The sequence below is a fragment of the Eschrichtius robustus genome, chromosome 8 (assembly GCF_028021215.1).
Source record: "Eschrichtius robustus isolate mEscRob2 chromosome 8, mEscRob2.pri, whole genome shotgun sequence".
Taxonomy (NCBI): domain Eukaryota; kingdom Metazoa; phylum Chordata; class Mammalia; order Artiodactyla; family Eschrichtiidae; genus Eschrichtius; species Eschrichtius robustus.
The window spans coordinates 106,839,711-106,866,068 of NC_090831.1; the positions used below are offsets into that span (position 1 = coordinate 106,839,711).

The 26,358-nt window shown below is 37.6% G+C and overlaps 1 protein-coding gene across 2 annotated transcripts in view; it reads right to left on the reverse strand.

Annotated features, from left to right (window-relative positions):
• TNPO3 (transportin 3) overlaps window positions 1-26,358 on the reverse strand; it is an 86,189-nt gene that overhangs the window by 28,904 nt on the left and 30,927 nt on the right. For both annotated transcript variants that reach the window (XM_068549416.1, XM_068549417.1), the window contains 7 exons: window positions 18,730-18,873; window positions 16,082-16,257; window positions 15,412-15,550; window positions 14,055-14,201; window positions 6,212-6,319; window positions 4,414-4,505; window positions 2,312-2,451 (listed from right to left, as the gene is read on the reverse strand). In XM_068549416.1, the coding sequence (XP_068405517.1) occupies window positions 2,312-2,451; window positions 4,414-4,505; window positions 6,212-6,319; window positions 14,055-14,201; window positions 15,412-15,550; window positions 16,082-16,257; window positions 18,730-18,873 (946 nt within the window). The remainder of the gene's footprint in view (window positions 1-2,311; window positions 2,452-4,413; window positions 4,506-6,211; window positions 6,320-14,054; window positions 14,202-15,411; window positions 15,551-16,081; window positions 16,258-18,729; window positions 18,874-26,358) is intronic.

Here is a 26,358-nt window from a genome sequence, read left to right on the forward strand (position 1 = left end):
TACATTCACTTTTTAAGCAAAAGAACCATTTTTAAAAAATGAAATGTGTTTAAACTCCAATGTTTTTACATATAAAAATGGAGCTGATCTCACTGACAAGTGGTGTCAGAGAGAGTCCTATCTATTTATCTTCCATTTCTTTCCTTGTGGAAATCAACTGTTGCTTGTTGCTAGGGCTTCACAGAGCACGGTTTGAAAACCACTGATTCAGTCTGAAACCACTGGTGGATATAACCATCAAGTATTAATAGGGTAATGTAAGAAAGACGATAAAGCTCAGAGAGTACCATTATACTCAGAGATTAGTCACTTTGTTAAAAAAAAAAAAAAAAAAAAGCAGTCTACATTAATCAGGACAATGACAGTTATCTAAAGCTGACACTTTTATACTTGCTTCTTTATAATTATAAAAGGCCCCCAAACCACACAGATGGATCTTTACCACTTCTAAAAGAATTAATTCATTATGTTTTACTTTCTGCCAAATGTAAGTGTTCTAAGAAAAGTGATTACAAAGGCGAATTCCTATAAAGCAAATCCTAGTTATCCTTTACCTTGCTTCATAAAAATCAGAATGTTTTTCTATGAAAACACCCTAAGAAAAATCATACATGGCTAAAGAGCATTTTATGTGTACTACAGAGTAACCGCATACCAAACCTTATAAAAGAAGTAATCTCTGAAAGCCCATTTAAAAGTTATCTCCATTTCTAGTCTAATGACAAAAACAATGCACCAACCCGGCATGAACCTGCTCCCCTCCTCAAAAAAAAAAAAAAGGTCTGTTTAGCATGGGAATCAGAACTAGAATCTAAAACCTAGCCCACACAACTCTAATACTATAGGCTTCAATGATTCTCAAATTAAATATTTGTGTTTTTGACTATTCTAGAGTAAGTATGAACACTCAGCAATTTGTCTTCTAATTGAGGCACAAATTTGAATGAGATACTACAGGTGGTACTGAATGGTAAGTCTTAACAAACAGATAAACCCACTTAGTTTCTTTGTGGAAAAAGTGTTCAGAAAAGAAAGCCAAATTTTGAGACAGATAATGGAAGTGAAGAGATTTAAGAATTAGAAAATAGGTATTTTGAAAAAATTTTTAAATGGTATGTTGAACTTGAAAGTGGCTCAGCTATGATGTAATAAGCCTATCTATCTTATATGCTCTGTATACAGAAACAAGAAAATAGGAACACACACCTCTTTTTAAGTAAGAGTTTCAGTCAATAAAAAAAGATCATGTGTAAAATAAAATCAAGTCGAAAGGTGGCAATAAAGATTAGTACAGCACAAACTTAATGATATTCACGAATTTGAGAATTCTTAAAATTCTCAGAATATATCAGTCTTGAATATCAGGTGGACTTAATATATATTAACCTAGATAAATTATTTAGTCTCTCTGGATTTCAGTTTCCTCATCTGCAAAGTGAGGGGATTAGAAGAAATTATTTCTAAATTTACTTTCAATTCTAAAGTTATTTTATATGATCTTTAGTTATTTTTTCAAGTCAGTAAAGGCAGCCAGAGGTTATATAACACAACATTCTTCATTCTAGTTTGTACTTATTTATTTTCAATAATAATTCTTGGGGCTTCCCTGGTGGCGCAGTGGTTGAGAATCTGCCTGCCAATGCAGGGGACAGGGGTTCGAGCCCTGGTCTGGGAAGATCCCACATGCCGCGGAGCAACTGGGCCCGTAAGCCACAATTACTGAGCCTGTGTGTCTGGAGCCTGTGCTCCGCAACAAGAGAGGCCACGATAGTGAGAGGCCCGCGCACTGCGATGAAGAGTGAGTGGCCCCCGCTTGCCACAACTAGAGAAAGCCCTCGCACAGAAACGAAGACCTAACACAGCCAAAAATAAAATAAATAAATAAAATAAAAAAAAATAATAATAATATTTCTTAGTTTTTAAATGGAGCATGTATTTAACACTGAAATAACACCCCCCACCCCTTTGCTTTAGCCTATTAGCAGCTTCTAGTTTAGAACTACAGGACAGTCTGATTAGCTCAAGCCTATGCCAAAGCCTAACAAAGACAGAAATAGTTATGTTGAAGCAGAGTACTAGTAGCAAACTGTTTCCCTATCTAGAGATCTAATCTTTCAAAGGTCCTTTCTCCAAAGTCTGATCAGATTATAAAATGTTGTATCAACTAAGCAATAACTCATATATTTAGTCTCAGTGTCTAGAAACATTCTACCTATCAATAAAAGAGAAAGTAGGAAAACAAAAGCAAATGTAAGAGAGAGAAAGAAAGAAATCAGAAGCAGCAGCTGCAGAGGGGAGTGTTCACACATACCAAGGAACTGAGGATTTCGATCAACCACTTCGCTCATCTCTCCAACCAATTCAATGCTGGTGTATCGCACAGCTGTATGTACGGTCTCTGGGAGACGGACAACTCCTTCTAGGACCTCCACAAGTGTTGGATTGTTCTCCCTGAGTTTAGAAGGCAAGTACTCAGAGTTACCAATTTCAGAGGTTAGGTTCTGGCTAAAAAACAGGCTGCAATGACACAAATCATTGCTAAAGGGTTTCTTTCTAAATAAATAACCATTTGGATAAAAGTGCTTAACATCTGGTATGAAAGTTTTTTAACCCTCAAAAAGGGGGAAAAGACAGAAATGGAAGATATCATTGTTTCAGTTGAGAAGCATACTACTGCTCCTTAATCTTCTGAATGTCAGTGAAGTGTCTAAAGACACATCCTGCTATCAAATAAGGCTCTTCAAATTGGAGAGGCAGGCAGTTACTGTGGATCAATGTCTTCTTTTAATGAATCCATTTTATTTATTCCTATATCTGCAGCACCTAGAACAGTGCCTGGCACACAGTGGGCACTCAATAAATATTGCTGAATGGCTAAATGAATGAATAAATAATTCTAGACCACTTGCTATTAGTTGTTATTCTCCAAAAGATTTCTTATAGCTGGATAATGGATACTTTAAGAACAGGTAAGCATGGGTAGGCCAGCTCACTAATTAAAGAAACAAGAACACAAGCTGTAGGAATAAAGGTGCCCTGACTTAGAACATGAGGGAAAATTAAAGTTATCCAAATACTTTCCACAGCTCCATGAATTAACTTTTTCCCTTTCCTTCTCTTTTTTTCACTCCCCAAGAATACTGGCTGAAGTTCTTTAAGCAGAGTGGAGGATGCCCCCAAAGTGGTAGAACGTAATCCAGAAATGAAAGATGTTTAAAATGCAAATAAATCCTGGATTAGTGCAAGAGCACTCCTTGCTGATACACTAAGTCTATTAAGTCCTTCATACACTAAAAAAAATTGTAATCATGCAGTTGGCTTGAAATGTGGATAAACAAAAAACAAAATAAAATCTTCTCTCATTTATGCCTTATGCTTCCTATGGGCACTAAGCTAATTATTGAGACTCTCTTCCCATCCTTTCTCATACCAACACAAATCAGTTAGATTATTAGTGTAATAATCTTCAGACTGTTACTGAAGGTTCCAAAAGATACCAAATGGGTTTAAGAGCAAATAGTATGACATGTGATTCAGGACCAGAACTTCTTAATAGAGAAAAACAAACCTACTCTATCTCCTTAAATATTTACTGGATTAGAAACAACATAAGATTTCATTGACTAGACCCTGTAAGACAGCTAAGAAAGAAGCACTGTACATTTTATGAATACATGCCTTAACCATCTCTCCAACCAAGGCATGGACAGAGAGCTCAACTGCAGACATCTGATTACAATACAGGAAAACTTGACAGATACTAGCATCGATTTATAAACTCACAGAACAAAGTAAATTGTTTTTAAGGATTCATGTTGAAATAATAAATAGAATTTCTATGCTAAGCAATTAGAAATCAAACTCTAATAATTTAAAATTTTCCAATGACAATAATAAAAATAATAATTGCCCTTTAGAGTTTGCTATTCTTTTAGGTGAAATGGTACCTATGCCTTGCCTCTCTGAAACTTACAAATGACTCTCCAAGACAGGAAAAAAGGAGAACAATATAATTAAATATTTGTAAGGATAACTCACCCAAGGTCACAAAAGCAGGTAAGAGCCAAATTAATGCCTATTCAAATGCTTTTAAGCAAGTGCCAACAATTTAACAGTCTAACAAATTTTTGATTATACCAACTTGCACAAGGGAGCCTAGGTTGGGAAGATAAATCAGCATTCTTTTCCTAGCATCAAGAACAAAATAATTTTAACTCTAGGAAATGTGGTTAAAACATGGATATCAGCAATGCATGCTACTCTGGACTAGACTCTAGAAGTCAGAAGACTAGACAGCATTATAGAAGTAAGAAGTTCTAAGAGTTTCCAAACATATCCCATACGAGAAAAATGTTGTAATTTTCCTTCCTCTGATATTAAGAGTTCCCAGCAAAAGACTTATTAGACACTCACGGATCAACACTCTTTGCTATAGCAGCCATGATAAAGAGAACCGCTTCTGTCACCTCCCAGGGTGGGTTGCCTTCTTTCAGAGTAGAATATAACTAGAGAAGAAGAGGTGGATTATGGATCCATTAAAAGGAAAACAGAATAGAATTCCAAAACAAACAAAACAAAAAACTCTGTTAGTTAAAATAAATCTAGCCCCTTGTTTCTAAATTTATCTCTCAGAGCCAGGGAAAAATAGTATCTTCATTTCTCAAATCTTCACTAACTCTAAGTAATACTATTTTAATATTTGAAACAAACTCATTTAGGTCCCCAAGAGTATATCAAGATTATCGTCTACCCCCACAAAATGAGTATTATGGAGAAAACAAAACATATTACACGAGTGTCTTTTCCTGGTCCTGATAATAACTCATAAATACATAAACACACTTAAAAATGAGATATAATGTAAAACCTTGGCATATGCATTGGCTTTACATTTCTATTATTTTAACTATTTGTCTGCATCAACACTAGTAGCATAGATTAAATTCCTAAAAAGTAGCTGTTCTGAAGCACCCATCACAATACCATGTCCAAGCAAGGGGAGATGGGGAGAGACAAAGCAGAATACTCAGAGATGTCCAGAAACTTCCCAGGGTATATCCATCAGTGGAATGTGACTGGGTGTTAGTCTAAATAAGATTTCTGTAGTCAAATAACACACTGCTAGTTAAGATAAAATTAAACAATTCTCTTGTACGACTTCACAGAGCCTTTAAATATACTATTTAAGTCATTTTCCAGTTTTAATTGACAGAACTGTTTTTTCTGGCAAAGAACATCTCATGAGACTGGTGTCCCACAGTTCACATCTTGGACAAGACTAATAATTTATGTAAATTTGTAAATTGAGGTCTGGAGAAGAACAAGTAACTTGTTCAAAGCCGCAGAGCCAGGGAGAGAAGAGTTGAAATCTGAGCACAGGTCATCTGCCTGTGATCTGGGGATCTCACTAAATCTGCTTTCTAAGAATCCCCAACCCTTTCTAGTTAGGTCAAGAAACATACTTTGTTTAATATAAAGAAATATAGTTATAATTTTATTAACACTTTCTAGATCAGATGATGCCCCAAAATACACAAAATGCCTGGATTACCCATCCCCCCAAATTAGGTTAGTTCAGTATTGCTGACAAAGCATTAAAACTAGTATTTCAGGATTCAGAGCATGATCCAGCAATATGAAAACCACCTGACATTATGCTAATGTTAAGTGATGTGGAATGGTGATCACTACAACCTTATGATGTAAAATGTTACTCACTGATTGTCAGGAAAACCACAGGACTATGATTCTTCTACTCTAGTATAGTCACCTCTGGGATGAAACTGCAAAGGAATCTAACCATAAATGTGAATAAAGGAAATGCCAAATAACTAAGAGTTGCCAGGAGTTGATACATAATTATTAAAGCAGAAAAACTTGTCTATTTTCCTGGCTAGGTCCAAATTCTCTATAAGTATCTTGGGGGCTTTAAGGCTTATCCATGATCTTCCATTTCAACTGAACAAGTGGAACAACTCTCACTAGCAAGATTATAGTGTAAACCATAACTGAACTGTTCACTGCAATTGGCTTGTAAGATACTAAACAAACATAGCTACTATATGCCAGGCAGTGTGCTAGGCACCTGCATATCTACTGTCCCATTTAGCCATCAAGATTGAAGAAAAAGATGGAACACTTAGAGAAGACATAGAAGTTAACACAATTAAAGTGATTGGTAAAACTGCTAAGAATCTCCAAACAGGCTTACCTGAGCAAAACACTCCATAGACCCAATCAAGAAAATCAAGTCCTTCACCAGGTCTGACACCCTCATCCGAAACTCCCCAAAGTCATCAGTCTCCTCAGGAACCCCCTCCTGAAATTCCAAATCAGATAACATTTGTTTTAAACTAAGGCTTTCATTTACTTTATAAAATCAAGAATAAAAAAGCCATTAAGCAGTCCAGTCCCAATGAATAAAAAGATGAATCGCCTAAATCACAAAGACATTTTACTATAGAGGGTATCCCAAACTTTTAGGTGTGTCAAGTCAATACAACCTATCCTCTGCCTTGACTATTAGAAATGCTTCTCTTTTTTTGCATGTCCCAGCTACATCTTGCCTGCTGTTGGAAAAATCTGGAGTGATGGGGGTGGGAAGTGACCTAGAAGAGGTGGTAACTTAAGAGTTTATTAGGGCTTCCCTGGTGGCGCAGTGGTTGAGAGTCTGCCTGCCAATGCAGGGGACACGGGTTCGAGCCCTGGCCTGGGAGGATCCCACATGCCGCGGAGCAACTAGGCCCGTGAGCCACAACTACTGAGCCTGTGCGTCTGGAGCCTGTGCTCCGCAACAAGAGAGGCCACAATAGTGAGAGGCCTGTGCACCGCGATGAAGAGTGGCCCCCGCTTGCCGCAACTAGAGAAAGCCCTCACAGAAACGAAGACCCAACACAGCCAAAAATAAAATAAATTAATTAATTAATTAAATAAAAAAACGATTTAAAAAAAAAAAGAGTTTATTAGCGCATCTAGATAAGGTCTAGCTTTTTATTACTGAATAAGCCTCTGAAGCTTTATGGTTCAAGATCTACCAAAATCAACCATTATCACAAGAACTAGACACAGAATAGAATATTAGACTTTAAAAAGAATTTTATATAGGTGGACAGATACATAATAAGACAGGTATAATAAAATATTAATGGTAGAATTTAGGTAGTAGGTATACAGATATTCACTACAAAATCATTTTCCCTTTGCTGTATATTTGAAATTTTTCATTAAAAAATACAGAGATCATTTACATTTCATGCTTAAGTTTTTCTTATTCCAACATCCTCCTGTGAGTAAACTAAGGCTTACCAATTGTGAGATGGTTATGGGCATGTATAAGAATCTTGGAGAGCCTCCCATCAAGCCTCTTAGATAGCCTCAACCACCAGAGGGCAGACAACAGAAGCAAGAAAAACTACAATCCTGCAGCCTGTGGACCAAAAACCACAGTTACAGAAAGATAGAGAAGATGAAAAGGCAGAGGGCTATGTACCAGATGAAGGAACAAGAAAAAACCCCAGAAAAACAACTAAATGAAGTGGAGATAGGCAACCTTCCAGAAAAAGAATTCAGAATAATGATAGTGAAGATGATCCAGGACCTCGGAATAAGAATGGAGGCAAAGATTGAGAAGATGCAAGAAATGATTAACAAAGACCTAGAAGAATTAAAGAACAAACAAACAGAGATGACCAATACAATAACTGAAATGAAAACTACACTAGAAGGAATCAATAGCAGAATAACTGAGGCAGAAGAACGGATAAGTGACCTGGAAGACAGAATGGTGGAATTCACTGCTGCGGAACAGACTAAAGAAAAAAGAATGAAAAGAAATGAAGACAGCCTAAGAGACCTCTGGGACAACATTAAACGCAACAACATTCGCATTATAGGGGTCCCAGAAGGAGAAGAGAGAGAGAAAGGACCAGAGAAAATATTTGAAGAGATTATAGTCGAAAACTTCCCTAACATGGGAAAGGAAATAGCCACCCAAGTCCAGGAAGCGCAGAGAGTCCCATACAGAATAAACCCAAGGAGAAACACGCCGAGACACATAGTAATCAAAGTGGCAAAAATTAAAGACAAAGAAAAATTATTGAAAGCAGCAAGGGAAAAATGACAAATAACATACAAGGGAACTCCCATAAGGTTAACAGCTGATTTCTCAGCAGAAACTCTGCAAGCCAGAAGGGAGTGGCATGATATACTTAAAGTGATGAAAGGGAAGAACCTACAACCAAGATTACTCTACCCGGCAAGGATTTCATTTAGATTTGATGGAGAAATCAAAAGCTTTACAGACAAGCAAAAGCTACGAGAATTCAGCACCACCAAACCAGCTCTACAACAAATGCTAAAGGAACTTCTCTAAGTGGGAAACACAAGAGAAGAAAAGGACCTACAAAAACAAACCCAAAACAATTAAGAAAATGGTCATAGGAACATACATATCGATAATTACCTTAAACGTGAATGGATTAAATGCCCCAACCAAAAGACATAGACTGGCTGAATGGATACAAAAACAAGACCCATATATATGCTGTCTACAAGAGACCCACTTTAGACCTAGGGACACATACAGACTGAAAGTGAGGGGATGGAAAAAGATATTCCATGCAAATGGAAATCAAAAGAAAGCTGGAGTAGCTATACTCATATCAGATAAAATAGACTTTAAAATAAAGAATGTTACAAGAGACAAGGAAGGACACTACATAATGATCCAGGGATCAATCCAAGAAGAAGATATAACAATTATAAATATATATGCACCCAACATAGGAGCACCTCAATACATAAGGCAACTGCTAACAGCTATAAAAGAGGAAATCGACAGTAACACAATAATAGTGGGGGACTTTAACACTTCACTTACACCAATGGACAGATCATCCAAAATGAAAATAAATAAGGAAACAGAAGCTTTAAATGACACAATAGACCAGTTAGATTTAATTGATATATATAGGACATTCCATCCAAAAACAGCAGATTACACGTTCTTCTCAAGTGCGCACGGAACATTCTCCAGGATAGATCACATCTTGGGTCACAAATCAAGCCTCAGTAAATTTAAGAAAATTGAAATCATATCAAGCATCTTTTCTGACCACAACGCTATGAGATTAGAAATGAATTACAGGGAAAAAAACGTAAAAAAGACAAACACATGGAGGCTAAACAATACGTTACTAAATAACCAAGAGATCACTGAAGAAATCAAAGAGGAAATAAAAAAATACCTAGAGACAAATGACAATGAAAACACGACAACCCAAAACCTATGGGATGCAGCAAAAGCAGTTCTAAGAGGGAAGTTTATAGCTATACAAGCCTACCTCAAGAAACAAGAAAAATCTCAAGTAAACAATCTAACCTTACACCTAAAGAAACTAGAGAAAGAAGAACAAACAAAACCCAAAGTTAGCAGAAGGAAAGAAATCATAAAGATCAGAGCAGAAATAAATGAAATAGAAACAAAGAAAACAATAGCAAAGATCAATAAAACTAAAAGCTGGTTCTTTGAGAAGATAAACAAAATTGATAAGCCATTAGCCAGACTCATCAAGAAAAAGAGGGAGAGGACTCAAATCAATAAAATCAGAAATGAAAAAGGAGAAGTTACAACAGACACCACAGAAATACAAAGCATCCTAAGAGACTACTATAAGCAACTCTATGCCAATAAAATGGACAACCTGGAAGAAATGGACAAATTCTTAGAAAGGTATAACCTTCCAAGACTGAATCAGGAAGAAATAGAAAATATGAACAGACCAATCACAAGTAATGAAATTGAAACTGTGATTAAAAATCTTCCAACAAACAAAAGTCCAGGACCAGATGGCTTCACAGGTGAATTCTATCAAACATTTAGAGAAGAGCTAACACCCATCCTTCTCAAACTCTTCCAAAAAATTGCAGAGGAAGGAACACTCCCAAACTCATTCTATGAGGCCACCATCACCCTGATACCAAAACCAGACAGAGACACTACAAAAAAAGAAAATTACAGACCAATAGCACTGATGAATATAGATGCAAAAATCCTCAACAAAATACTAGCAAACAGAATCCAACAACACATTAAAAGGATCATACACCACGATCAAGTGGGATTTATCCCAGGGATGCAAGGATTCTTCAATATACGCAAATCAATCAATGTGATACACCATATTAACAAATTGAAGAAGAAAAACCATATGATCATCTCAATAGATGCAGAAAAAGCTTTTGACAAAATTCAACACCCATTTCTGATAAAAACTCTCCAGAAAGTGGGCATAGAGGGAACCTACTTCAACATAATAAAGGCCATATATGACAAACCCACAGCAAACATCATTCTCAATGGTGAAAAACTGAAAGCATTTCCTCTAAGATCAGGAACGAGACAAGGATGTCCACTCTCACCACTATTATTCAACATAGTTCTGGAAGTCCTAGCCACGGCAATCAGAGAAGAAAAAGAAATAAAAGGAATACAAATTGGAAAAGAAGAAGTAAAACTGTCACTGTTTGCGGATGACATGATACTATACATAGAGAGTCCTAAAACTGCCACCAGAAAACTGCTAGAGCTAATTAATGAATATGGTAAAGTTGCAGGATACAAAATTAATGCACAGAAATCTCTTGCATTCCTATACACTAATGATGAAAAATCTGAAAGAGAAATTATGGAAACACTCCCATTTACCATTGCAACAAAAAGAATAAAATACCTAGGAATAAACCTACCTAGGGAGACAAAAGACCTGTATGCAGAAAACTATAAGACACTGATGAAAGAAATTAAAGATGATACCAACAGATGGAGAGATATACCATGTTCTTGGATTGGAAGAATCAACATTGTGAAAATGAGTATACTACCCAAAGCAATCTACAGATTCAATGCAATCCCTATCAAATTACCAATGGCATTTTTTACGGAGCTAGAACAAATCATGTTAAAATTTGTATGGAGACACAAAAGACCCCGAATAGCCAAAGCAGTCTTGAGGCAAAAAAATGGAGCTGGAGGAACCAGACTCCCTGACTTCAGACTATACTACAAAGCTACAGTAATCAAGACAATATGGTACTGGCACAAAAACAGAAACATAGATCAATGGAACAAGATAGAAAGCCCAGAGATTAACCCACGCACCTATGGTCAACTAATCTATGACAAAGGAGGCAAAGATATACAATGGAGAAAAGACAGTCTCTTCAATAAGTGGTGCTGGGAAAACTGGACAGCTACATGTAAAAGAATGAAATTAGAATACTCCCTAACACCATACACAAAAATAAACTCAAAATGGATTAGAGACCTAAATATAAGACTGGACACTATAAAACTTTTAGAGGAAAACATAGGAAGAACACTCTTTGACATAAATCACAGCAAGATCTTTTTTGATCCACCTCCTAGAGTAATGGAAATAAAAACAAAAATAAACAAGTGGGACCTAATGAAACTTCAAAGCTATTGCACAGCAAAGGAAACTATAAACAAGACGAAAAGACAACCCTCAGAATGGGAGAAAATATTTGCAAATGAATCAACGGACAAAGGATTAATCTCCAAAATATATAAACAGCTCATTCAGCTCAATATCAAAGAAACAAACACCCCAATCCAAAAATGGGCAGAAGACCTAAATAGACATTTCTCCAAAGAAGACATACAGACGGCCACGAAGCACATGAAAAGATGCTCAACATCACTAATTATTAGAGAAATGCAAATCAAAACTACATTGAGGTATCACCTCACTCCTGTTAGAATGGGCATCATCAGAAAATCTACAAACAACAAATGCTGGAGAGGGTGTGGAGAAAAGGGAACCCTCTTGCACTGTTGGTGGGAATGTAAATTGATACAGCCACTATGGAGAACAATATGGAGGTTCCTTAAAAAACTAAAAATAGAATTACCATATGACCCAGCAATCCCACTACTGGGCATATACCCAGAGAAAACCGTAATTCAAAAAGACACATGCACCCGAATGTTCATTGCGGCACTATTTACAATAGCCAGGTCATGGAAGCAACCTAAATGCCCATCAGCAGACGAATGGATAAAGAAGATGTGGTACATATATACAATGGAATATTACTCAGCCATAAAAAGGAACGAAATTGAGTCATTTGTTCAGACGTGGATGGATCTAGAGACTGTCATACAGAGTGAAGTAAGTCAGAAAGAGAAAAACAAATATCGTATATTAATGCATGTATGTGGAACCTAGAAAAATGGTACAGATGAGCCAGTTTGCAGGGCAGAAGTTGAGACACAGATGTAGAGAATGGACATATGGACACCAAGGGGGGAAAACTGCGGTGAGGTGGGGATGGTGGTGTGCTGAATTGGGCGATTGGGATTGACATGTATACAGTGATGTGTATAAAATTGATGCCTAATAAGAACCTGCAGTATAAAAAAACAAACAAAACAACTAATACTAAACTTTCATTGGGTTATTTGTATGGAAATATGTTAATATAAATGTTTCAGACATTACATGAAATTTCTAAAAATCTTATATTTGTATTTGTATGGAAATATGTATGGAAATATGTTAATATAAATGTTTCAGACATTACATGAAATTTCTAAAAAAATAAAAAAATAAAAATAAATTTGCAGAACACAAAAAAAAAAAAAAAAAAAAAAAAAGAATCTTGGACCATGGGTATCTGGGAAAAGCCCTTAGTATTATTGCCAATTGCTGATCTAGTTCAACCTCCTTGCTTTAAGATGAAAAAATTAAAGTCAAGGAATGAGGAGGAAACAATGGCTGTCTCAGATGAGATAATGAATTATAAAGCACTATACACCTACAAGTGTAAGGAATTACCTGCCAGGGAAATGGTGTCACAGAACTAGCAAAGGGAAGAAACAGATCAAGCAAGCAGAGCCATTTAAACCAGAGTAGCCCGGCTTTTATTTACTTATCAGACTTCCAAGCAATATGTAGTTGAAGATAAGATTCCTCAGTTTAAAAAAAAAGTAGTGAAAACCACTAAACTAAATCATCACTAAGGTTCTGTGGAAATACAAAATACCATAACTCAAATAACAACATTAACATTAAAATGAATAGACAGTTTTCATGTCAGATTTAAAAGTAAGCTATAGGGAAAAAAACCCACTCCAAGTTATAGGTTGAAGGACAGGGATATTAAACCAACCAACCAAAAGAATGAAATAAATGCTACAAAATTTGAAGTGACTAAGCAAAGAATGAGATTGAAGAGTTTTCCAATGGACTGTTTTATAATATTTCTAGTATATTTTCTTCTAAGCAAATGGATTATATTTTATTTTAACTTATAAAATTAGTATAAGTAATATAAAGAAAAATGTGCACATATGTGTCGGGGGGGAGTCATAAGTTATTTTCCACATCCTCACACAAATATTTCACCTTTGTGTTAGTTTTAATCCAACCACATATTTTATGCTATTAAAAATACATATTATAAAATCTGACATTATTTTTTCATTTAGCATACCAACTATTGCTACCTCAAGTTATTATTTTTAACTGCGGCATTATGATCCATCAGAATGCTACATAGTAATATATGTAACTCTTTTTGTTTTTTTTTGTGGCGGGGGGGGGGCCCATGCCACACAGCTTGCGGGATCTTAGTTTCCCGATCAGGGACTGAACCTGGGCCGCCAGCAGTGAAAACACCAAGTCCTAACCACTGCACCACCAGGGAATTTCCTCTTCTAATACTCTTGTACGTGGGTTTACCATTTTTTACTTTTATAGATAATGCTTTGTACATAAAATAGCAATTTTTTTCTTCTGCAGAATTATTTAAGGTGAATTCCCAGAAGAATTACTGGCTCAGCAGGATTGAGTTCTTTTTACATAGACCTAGCACTCTTCATTATACTGGTACTGACTTCTTCAGTGTAAGCTAGAGTGACAGAAAACCTGCAGATTCCATTAGCTTTATTCTCTATCTTTTCAGTTCCTTTTCAAGTTAGCATTGAAAAGAAGAGGAAATCAAGACTTGATTAAGTAGAGAAGAAAACTTACATGGTCTGGTTCCAGCTGGCAGTGGCGAGCCAAGGCATGAAGCAGCCTTTGAATGTAAGCTTTGAAGATGCCATGAATAACTTCATCATTAGTTTTGTATAAATGCTCCCCTAGTCGGTACCAAAAGTTAAAGGAAATTTCTACTACCTATCAAATTAAAAGAAAGAGAAAAGATGGTTTAATTGAACAAGAAAAGAAGGCAGTTTTATTATTACTAGGGCCAATAGGAAAGAAACACTTTAAAACAATATGAGTGAAACCAGTTAAGAAGCCACCTTTTTTCTAGCAGATTTATTATTATCCTCCCAAATTATCTTTCCATGTTAGGCCCAAAACTCCATTTAGGATGACTGGCTTTACATTCTCTGTCTAGCCCTGGGATAACTTCTCCAACAGTATATTGGATTCTGAATTTAGAGAAACAGGTACAGAAATGGAAGTCTCTTTAAAAGTATTTTTTCCTAAATTCTGAAATTATTTCATTTTATTTTTGAGATTAAAACACTTCTCACCAGATAAACCATCTACAAATACTTGTACAAACCACAGCTCATCTTACATATGGCACTGTTCAGAGGAATGATAATTATTAGGTAGTACAATATTTCTGCCCAAAAATGTTTTAAGTTTCAACAAAATCTAGATATCCTCATGAGATTACGTCAAACAAATACGCATTATCTTTTATATGATCAAAGAAAAAGGATTGAGACTCACAGGACTACTGAGCCCCTCCCTAAGAGGGGCCCTACCATCCTTTCCCATCAATGATCTAAAATGGAGCAATTTAAATAGAGCTAACCCAGCTTGGGAGTTCTTTCTCACTTCTTATACTATTAAGAGGAGATAAAGCTTCTTGAATAAGAGGAGGTTTTTTTTCTTTTAATCTAGCAAACTTAAAAGAGGCAGCATGTCTTAGAAATTTTGGGATGAAGAAGACTCTGTAAGTCCTTTCAATGCCATTCTCATTTTCATCCATAATTTGGAGAAAACTTTTTTATGTTAAAACTTGTGGAGGTACAGTTAAGATTTGGTATGCTTTCTTTAGCTATAAAGCTCTAAAGAATAACTGACGCTAGAGAGGGGGCCTCAGTGGAAAAGTAATAGGCTTTTTTTCTAACAGGTTCCTATACCAGTCAGCCCAGCTAACCAAGTAGGAAAATAGAAAAGAATCAAAGCCGAAGCCCAAATATATATTTTTTAAAAAATTCAAAACAGAGGAAACTCCCCATCACATTTATTAAAAATAAAACTATAATTTCCCACAAATAAAAAGCTGGACAGGAGAAAATGGAATGCAGATAATATGTGACAAACAACTTGGAAAATAATGGCATTAGCACAGAATAAACACTACCTCATATTGAGGGTGTCCTGCACAGATAAGAAGCAGTTCTAGAGTTCGTAGGTCCCCAAGGCCTTGGCCTGGAGTACAAACAATTTTTTCAAGAAAAGTTTCACACAGTTCGGTGAAAATACGGCAGTAATTCAGAACTCTGTAAATGAAAGAGGAATGAGAACATCAAGTCAGAAATCTGGATATTATGTGTACATACTCACAGACACAGTTAATCAAATAAATAAAAGCAATCCTCAGCCTAAGGGACATGTAGTGATTATTTGCCATGTTGTATCACAATTTCCATAACAAACATCTTTCCTTAAATCACATACTTTTATACATATAAGCAAATGACTCATAGTCAGTTAAAATTCTCAATTATTAAAACATCTGAATAAAATTCCCATCAAATCAAACTTGATACTTCAAAGGTCATCCCTAATTCTTAGAGCCTTACCCTTTTAAGTGCAAAAACTTACTACTCTCCATGATCACAACCTCTCCCTCTGCATCTGATTTGCCACTCTTGGTTCAGATGAGAATAGCAGAGCATCTTGAGGATGCAATGTATATATTTACACAGAGTCACGAAGAATCACAAAGGATAGATAAATAATAAAAGGTGACTTAAAAGAACACCAGACTGTATATGAATCCAGGTCTACTGCCTTTAATAATTACTCACTTGTCTAAATCTTCACGTGCCACAGCCATATGATAGGCAGTCTCCAATGTCAGGACTCCTTGAAAAAGTTGCATGGCTAATGGCAAGTTGGTTTCCACATTCTCAATGGCGTACAGAGCTGAGCATACGCAGTCTGAAGCAGCTTCATGTAGGTTGGATGAGGTCTTATCCTGTTGCTGGGAGGTAGCAGGAGTAGGGAAGTAAGAAGTTTGATCATTAAGCTGTAATCCAAGTAACAGGAAAGCAATTATAGCCTGTTTCTGAACATGTACTTTAAATACGTAACAGCCTAATAGTCACGGCCTTCAACGAGACAACATCCATCAATCTTCCTATTTCTGACTATTATTTCCTTATATGCCAAGCAAATCAGCCTTTTTGTACCTCAATCATGGTCATATGACTTCTAAAATTCATATTTTCTTCCATACCAGTCCCTCCAAATGGAATTCCATGTGTTCCCTGCCCTATTTTAGTCTATGGAAATTTTCTCCATCTTTTTTCTGATATTCAAGTACTATCTACAATGAAAGGGCCCAACAAGTATCAACACATCATTGTGCTATTTCAGAATACTAAGGTTAAACAGAGATTCTTAAAGCTTCGGGGGAGGAGAGGAGAAGGTAACTTAGAAAGGAGCAAAAATCAGTTTATCCACCTTCTTATTAGCAATGATGCCTGCCAGTATATAAGAAAGCAAGGTCTTAGAAATTTTGAAGAAAAAAGAATAGTGAACCCAGAACTCTATACCTGGCTAAATCATTGTTTAAGAATGAAATAAAAACATTTCTCAGGAATGCATGCAAAAACTCAATATTTATTTCCCACATATCCTTCTGAGGAAGGTATTTGAGGTAGGTCAAAAAAAATGGTTAAACCAATCCAGAAGCAGAGTAAAGAGAAGTCCCAGGGTGACAGCTGGGGAGCAGATCAAAAGAGCAACTGATACAAATTAGAGAATATTAGAAGGTTCAAGGAGGGAGGCCTCCAGGGTTTCTATTAAGGACAGTACAGTTGAGAGGTTGGATAAATTTAGTGAAGGCATACTGGTCTTCTGTGAATAATAAAAAAAACAAGGACATTTAGAATCTCTGCGGGGGGGAGCGGGGGGGCGGGGGGAGCTATAAAAGCAGGGTTGGGAAAGCACAAAGACACAACTTATTCATTAGGTTATTCTTAGATTGAGTGGCAGTAAATTCAAAAATATTCACTGTATTAACTATGTTTCAAAAGTTAAATGTTCAAATTTATTCTTTTGTATATATCAAGTATTATTTTAAAAATATTTTTTAAAAAAGAACTATAGGGGAAAAGTTAGATAATAAGGTCGTGGTCCAAGCATAAAGCAAACTAAAATATTTAGTTTTATGTGGCATGATTCCGAACCACTGAAAAAAATGTAAGAACGAGAATACATTTGACCCTGACTCTAGAAACACTCTTAAGTAACAGAGGACCTAACACTGGATCAGTAGAGAAGACAATATAACCCTAGCACACTACTTAGCTTGTTCCTTACCCCGATCTCAGTTCCCAAGAGTCACCACTGTTTTAAGTTTGAAGTGTATTCTACGCTGTCCTCCATTCATATGTAAACTTGTTTACACACTTTTTAAACAAAAGTGGGACCTGAATTTTTTAATATTGACTACTCTTCACACAACTTGGTGAGATGAGAATCAAAATTACCATTATTGAGGTATGGCATCAATACACATGGAGACAAAGACAATGATTAGCAAAACAATTATTAGCATCCTAAGTTTCCTGAATTTTAGCTTCTGATCCAAGAATGACAGCAGAAATACATGAACAGCAGTACAATACCAAAAATGTCTCCTTGAACAATGTGTTTTCCTTTTCTTTCTTTAACTCACAGTGATATCAATCTAGTATCATGCTAAATCTTCTAAATTATAGTGCACCAGCACACAACCAGTATGGAAACACAGAGTTTCCATACTAATATGTGTTCATGGAAGGAAAACCATCAGGGAGAAAAAGACAAAGTCACACCCACCTCCAAAGACCTGTTTAACATTTGTGCTTGAGGTATTGCTGTTTCTTGTTCTAAAAACTAGTCTTATTCTAAGCACTCACTTACTCTTTGTCTACCAAGACAGAGGAATTTATTACTAGGCAATGTTACTTTTAAAGTTTAAGGAACAAATGCACAAGTATATAGAAATACATTACTTCTGATCTCAAAAACCCAAAATTCATCCTATACGTACCCTGATGTTTAAGTAAACTACCTCAATTACAAAGATAATATTCTGATTTGTAAATGTCTCAAACATCCAATGGCCATTATTAGAAACACACAACTTAACACTTTTAAAATAAGAAAAAGAGACCAATGGTTTTTTTGTTACTTGAATTTTAATATGTAAATCATTGATCTATACATATCTACATATAAGACTGCTTTCCTCTTAAACCTAACTACATTTTATTCTGAGCACTAAAACTAATATCTTAATTTGGTACTTGGCAACAAGGAAGGGACAGTGTTGCTTTCTTACCATACACTTTCCACTCTCTGCAAAACTCTGAAAACACTCTTATATCCCAGAAGGGCAGTTACCCTAAGTGACTATGTGCCAGAAACAAACAAAAACCATTTCATAAACAAAGCCATTACTTACCAAAACCTCAAAAAGGAGTGCTAGTAACTTATTGTTAGCCATGAAGTTACTGTCCAAAACTCCTAAGTTAAACCAGCTTCCCAAACAGCGAAAGACCTTCATAAGCATTTTCTCTTCTGTTCCTGCTTTTTCTACACAAGTCATCTGAAAAGAAGAAAAAAAAAAGTTACAACAAATAATGTCAATCTTTATATTTAAAATATTATTACAATCACCTTACAGGTGTAATGATGAGAAGGATAACAATAACAGCTAACAGTTAAAAGTGCTTTTTAATTGCCAGACACTGTCTCATCACTTTTTTTTTTTAATTAATTAATTTTATTTATTTATTTTTGGCTGCATTGGGTCTTCGTTGCTGTGCACAGGCTTTCTCTAGTTGCGGCGAGCGGGATCTGCTCTTCGTTACGGCGCACAGGCTTCTCATTGCGGTGGCTTCTCTTGTTGCGGAGCACAGGCTCTAGGCGCGCAGGCTTCACTAGTTGTGGCACGCGGGCTCAGCAGTTGTGGCTCGCGGCTCTAGAGTGTAGGCTCAGCAGTTGTGGCACACGGGCTTAGTTGCTCCGTGGCATATGGGATCTTCCCAGACCAGGGCTCGAACCCATGTCCCCTGCACTGGCAGGCGGATTCTTAACCACTGCACCACCAGGGAAGCCCTGTCTCATCACTCTTAATTCACTTAATCCCCACTAAAACTGTATAGGTATGTACTATTATTATCTCCACTTTCTCAACTGGGAAGCTGAGGTACAGAGAGGTTATAGACTGGTTCAAAGATAGATATGTTTCAGAAACAATTATCAGTATATTTCTTAGATCCAACTTTTGCATTAATGTAATCTTATCAATAGAATTGTCTTTAAAGTAATACTCATCATCTCAGCCATGAAAAAGAATGAAATTTGTCATGTGAAACAACCATGGATGGACCTGGAGAGGGTATTATGCTTAGTGAAATAGGAAAGAAAAATACTGTATGTTATCACTTATATGTGGAATCTAAAAAATGAAACAAACAAATGAATATAACAAAACAAACAGACTCATAGATACAGAACAAAGTAGTGGTTACCAGTGGGGAGAGGGGAAAAGGAGAGGGGGGAAGATAGGGGTAGGGGATTAAGAGGTACAAACTACTATGTATAAAATAAATAAGCAATAAGCATATATCGTACAGCATAGGGAATATAGCCAATATTTTACAACAACTTTAAATGGAGTATAATCTATAAAAATTCTGAATCACTACGTTGTACACTTGAAACTAATATTGTAAATCAATTATATCTCAATAAAAATTAATAAAATAAATAACACATCTATACACTCAATTTTATAGAGTAGAAATAAGCTGGTTGTACTATTGTATATTGCTTCATGAAAAGCTGGTATTTCAGCTTCAGCGCTGGAATACTCTAGCAAATATACCATCCACAGAAAGTGATATTACTATAAATATGATAGTTTATAAAAGATAAAATGAAAAGTCAGACTAAAACTCACCATTGTTTCTCTTTGTAAACTGCTTTTGTGATGTATACTTTTTCCAAAGTAAGGTGTAATGCAACTTTTTCTGGATAAAGAATGTTTAAAAATAGGGACTTCCCTGGTGGCGCAGTGGTTGAGAATCCTCCTGCCAATGCAGGGGACACGGGTTTGATCCCTGGTCCGGGAAGATCCCACGTGCTGCGGAGCAACTAAGCCCGTGCGCCACAACTACTGAAGCCTGTGCGCCTAGAGCCCGTGCTCTGTAACAAGAGGAGCCACTGCAATGAGAAACCCACACACCACAACGAAGAGTAGCCCCCGCTCACTGCAACTAGAGAAAGCCTGTGTGCAGCAACGAAGACCCAACACAGCCAAAAATAAATTAATTAATTAAAAAAAAAAAAGACTGTTTAAAAATAACTTTTGCAGGCAATGGATTAGAAATATCATAACTGCCATGGCATTTAGAATGCATGGGGGTGGGTGGTAGTGGTATGTAATCCCATAATGATCTAAATGCTGACAATTATACTTCCAAGTAGCCATGTTCCCCCTATGTTTGCAGTATCAGGCAATAATAATTACGTATGTATTAATTAGTTTGAATTACACTGAACTGAACTGAAATGAATGAAGAAAAAAGAAAAGATTCAAGTAAGTGCATGGCAACCACACACCCACATCCACACCAACAAACACACACACCTAAATCTTTGAAGCTCTTGCTATAAACTCATGACACAATTGCTTGGCCTTTATGCTTCCTGAATGACATTTCAATTTTAGTAAGGCGTGATGTTTACAAATGGAAGGACTTGATTATACATTCTAACTACTGACTCAAACTTAAGACAGAATTTTGGAAAAACCCTACATCTAAAACTAGCTGCTCTGAAGAGAAGAAATTCTATTAATTAAATCAAACACTCACCACAAAGCTTCAGAACTAAGAGATGCCTTCAGTTTCTCTTTGAGAACTGTATTATTTTTTTATTTTTTGAGAACTGTATTATTAACGACTCTTATCTCTTACTAAAGTTAAGACCTCAAAAGCTAAAAGATAAATACCAGAAGAGCTCACCAGTAAAAATATAGCAGAGGTAAATAATAATAGATCTTGAATTAACGAAATGGAGAATAAATGGAGAAAAATATTAGAGGCCAGGCTCAGTTTAAGAGCAAGAAGAAGAATATTTTAAAAAATTATAAAGTTCAATACAATGTTTAGGAATAAGTCCATTCGAATAGACCACAAAAGTATAATACTGACAAGAAAATAAGATAGAATAAAACCATTAAAGAGAACGTGGGGGAACTGAATGAAAAGGTTCTAAGAAGCCTTTGGTATCTATTACAGCGAAATACCTATTTTTCTTGGTAACTGTGGACTAATTTCATGCTCTAGGTTCTATAACATGACAAGCTACACGACAGAATTATAGACCTTATTAAGTACCACAAGGATATATTTTTCAGATTTCATGATGATAAATCAATCTTAACACCTGTTGCCAATTGTGATAAAGTGCTAAGTCAAGTCCAAGTGGCTAACTGCACTTGCCCATCGTGGCAGTATGATGACTGTAAGGACTACAGTGGCCACTGAACTTTTTTTAGTTCATTTGAGTGCTTACAAAAAATGACAAGCTCGGGTCGGTTAACCCAACTCAAGTCACAGTCTGAGAACTAGACAGCTTCCACAGCAGCTCCAAATAAAGCTCTTATTTTTTGTAGCTGCAGGGCTAATACTGCTGGAACTCATATACAAAATTTAATTGTGTGGCTTGCTGAATTACAAACAACAGTTGAATTTATAAGTCTCACCAAGTTTCTCATGTGAAAGTTCTGAAACTGGTAAAGAATGGACTTCTGGGGGCTTCCCTGGTGGCGCAGTGGTTGAGAATCTGCCTGCCAATGCAGGGGACACGGGTTCGAGCCCTGGTCTGGGAAGATCCCACGTGCCGCGGAGCAACTGGGCCCGTGAGCCACTATTACTGAGCCTGTGAGCCACTATTACTGAGCCTGTGCGTCTGGAGCCTGTGCTCCGCAACAAGAGAGGCCGCGATAGTGAGAGGCCCGCGCACCGCGATGAAGAGTGGGGCCCCGCTTGCCACAACTAGAGAAAGCCCTCGCACAGAAACGAAGACCCAACACAGCCATAAATAAATAAATAAATAAATAAATATTTTTTAAAAAAAAAAAAACAAAAAAAACCAAGAATGGACTTCTGATGCATGGAATGGAGACATCTGGTTGGACCCTAATGAAACTGATAATCCTGAAACCCCAAGTCACTCTGAGTCTACCTTACCAATAAAAGTGGCCTGCCTTCCAGTGTCTGAGACTAGCCTTCCTCAGCTTGAAAGCCCTGTAATAACCCCATCTGAGACAGATGCCTTGAAAGAGGATGCCCAATCTCTTCAATACCTACCACAACCATCCCCTGTACCACTCATAACTAGGGTCAAATCTCAGAAGGTTCTAGGGGAACAGGTACATGCAGGAGGAAATAACTTATACACCAAGAGAACTGTAAAACTTTGCTTATATGTGTCTGAAGAAAGCTGGGAAACATGCAGGAGTGTATTCTAAAGGTGTTAGACCAAGGAAGGCTGGAATATAACACTAGATTGAGCCAAACTCATTGATACGAGTGTACTTCCTTGAGATTCTGGATTTAATGAGTATATGGAGTCTCTGGGAAGTACCAATAGGAATGTCGTAGTGCAAATACCTAGGATTTTGGAGCAAATCTATGCTCTCTTCTGCAGGTAACTATTTTCCTTTTGAGAAGCAGCTTCTGGTTTGCTACTGGGCCTTGGTAGGCCTATCCATAGGACACCAATCTCATCAACACCTGAGATTCCCATCATGAACTAACTATTATCTGAACTACCTAGCCATAAGGTTGGGCATGCATAGCAGCAATCTGTCATCAAATGGAAATGATATGAGACTGAGTACGGGAAGGTTTGGAAGCTACAAAAACATTGCATGAGTAGGTGGCTCAGATTCCTTTGACACCCTCTTCTTGCACTGATTCATCCCCTTCAATCCATGCCTGTGGCCTCCTGGGGTGTTCCTTACAAACCAGATAACTGAAGAAGAAAAAATTCAAGCCTGGATTACAGATGGCTCTGCATAATATGCTGGTACCACCTGAAGGTAGACGGCTGCAGCATTACAGGCCCACTCAGGGGCTTTAGTGAAGGCCAGTGCTGAAGGAAAACCCTCCTAGTGAGCATATCTTCAAGCAATACGCATGGCTGTCCAACATGTCTGGAGTGAGAGACGACCAGAAATATGGATCTCCACTTACTCATGGACATTTGTCAATCATTTGGATGGATGATCAGGGATTTGGTAGAAACAGGATTGGAAGATTGGTGACAAGGAAGTCTGAGTAAGACGTATATGAATGACATATTTTTTGAATTTTTGAATTTATTTTTTTATACAGCAGGTTCTTATTAGTTATCCATTTTATACATATTAGTGTATACATGTCAATCCCAATCTCCCAATTCATCCCACCACCAACATCCCCACCCGCCACTTTCCCCCCTTGGTGTCCATATGTTTGTTCTCTACATCTGTGGCTCTATTTCTGCCCTGCAAACCGGTTCATCTGTACCATTCTTCTAGGTTCCACATATATGCGTTATGAATGATATTTAAATGGGCACAGTCTGTGACGATATATCTGTCCTATGTGAATACCCACCAAAGGGCATCCACTATAAAGGAATCTCCCAATGACAGATGGACAAAATGACAAACTCTATGATGTCAGCCTCCTTCCCTAGCCACCCAGTGCTTGCTCGATGGGCTCATAAACAAAGGAGCCATAGTAGCAGGGATAGAGGCTAAACATGGAGTTAACATGGATTTCCACCTACCAAGGCTTAACTGGTAAACACTACTGATGAGTGTCAAACCCATCAACAGCAGAGACCAACACTGAGTCCCCAGTGGCACCATTCCCCATGGGGACCACGTTCGTTGATTATACTGGACTTCCAACATGGAGGAAGCAGAGATTTGTCCAGAGGATTAGACCCATATTCTGGATATAGAGTTGTCTTCTCTGCTTGTAATGTTTCTGTCAGCACTATCATTCATGGACTCACAGAATACCACATGCAACCATCATGGTATCATAGCTAATCAAGAAACTCGTATCAGAGTAAGGGAAGTACAGCAACTTTGAGCTCTACTGGTTTGGAGATCTTGGTCCCAAAGAAGGAATACTTCTAACAAGAAACACAAAAATAATTCCAGTAAATTGGAAGATAAGACGGCCACCTGGACAATTTGGGCTTCTTATGCCACTGAACCAACAGGAACTTTACAGGCTGGAGTGAAAGATCCCAATTACCAAGGAAAAACTGTGTTGCTTCTATATAATCAAAGCAAGGAGCTCTAGGTCTGTAACCCAGAGGATTTTCTAGGGAGCCTCTTCGTACTTCCATGCCCAAAAAGTTAATGGAAAACTACAGAAGCAACAATCCACAAAGGCAGGATGATTGAGGGCTCAGACTCTTGGGGAATGAAGGCTTGGGTCACTTCACAGAGTAAAGAACCCCAAGCAGCTGAGCTTCTGGCTAGGGCAGGTGTCTTAGTCCATTCAGGCTGCTATTAACAGAATAACACAGAATAGGTGGCCTATAAACAATAGAAATCTTTCTCATAGTTCTGGAGACTGGAAGACCAAGATCAAGGTACCAGTATCTGGTGAGGACCTGCTTCTTGGTTCACAAACAACTATCTTTTTACTGTGTCTTCACATGGCATAAAGGAGAAGGGAGTTCTCTGGGGCCTCTTTTATATGGGCACTAATCCCATTCACGAGAGCTCCACTGTCATGACCTGATCACCTCCCAAAGGCCACATCTCCAATACCATCACCTTGGGGATTTGTTTTCAACATATGAATTTCCTGGGGCAGTGGGGTGGGGGGTTTGGACACACAAATGTTCAGCCTATAGCAGCAGAGAAAAGATGAAATGAGTTGTGGAAGAAGAAAGCCGTCGATACCAATTATAGCCTTTGTTAATCAATATATACTTAAGGGCCGTAGTAGCTCTGCATATTTCCTATTTGCTTATTACACCGCTGTACTGGAGTTTAAATGTATGTAAAAGAGTACATATGGAGCTTCCCTGGTGGCGCAGTGGTTAAGAATCTGCCTCCCAGTGCAGTGGGACACAGGCTTGAGCCCTGGTCCAGGAAGATCCCACATGCCGCGGAGCAACTAAGCCCGTGCACCACAACTACTGAGCCCGCGTGCCACAACTACTGAAGCCCGTGCTCCTAGAGCCTGTGCTCCGCAACAAGAGAAGCCACTGCAATGAGAAGCCCACACACCACAATGAAGAGTAGCCCCCGTTCGCTGCAACTAAAGAAAGCCCGCGTGCAGCAACGAAGACCCAACGCAGCCAAAAATAAATTAATAAAAAAAAAAAAAAAAAAAAAAGAATGTGCAGCTTCTTCAGCCCCAGACTCCTAGCTCCTCTGGTGCCACCTCTTGCAGTGCACTGACCAGCAGTTTCTCCAGCAGCGCCCTCCCTCACCCCCAAGAGTTTTATAGCAAAGTGCTTCTGGCTCCTAAGAAATGTGCAACTTCTGCTCCAGCACCAGATTCAGTGCACTCAGAGTCTCCAGTGCCTACAGTGCACAGTAGCCAGCAGCTTCCCCTGGCACTCCCACGCCCAGGTGATTTTGTGGCAGAATGCCTCTGGTGAGACACCTTCCCTAACAACTTTCTTGGGCTTCCTGGAAAGCAGATTTCCAGCAAGCTTGAGAGGACAGATTTTCAGCGGCATGCAGCACCACGATGACTTCTTTACCATAGCTATACCATCACCAACAGGGTCTGAATCTCAGTCCTGGGAGGGGGGTGAACTCTTCCTTCCTTGGAAACTCTATCTCAGCGTTAATGACTGCTCCTTGTATCTGTTTTATTTCTATATTCTTTAGAGCTCTCTTTACCTCTTACTAGACAAGCCCTCATTACTACAGATGCCTGTTATAGTTAAAGATTCTTTATATTAAAAAGCCCCAACAAATTACTAAGTGGTTTCTCTCTCCTGACTGGACCCAAACTGATACTAAAAGGAACTAAGGATTCTAGATCTGGGG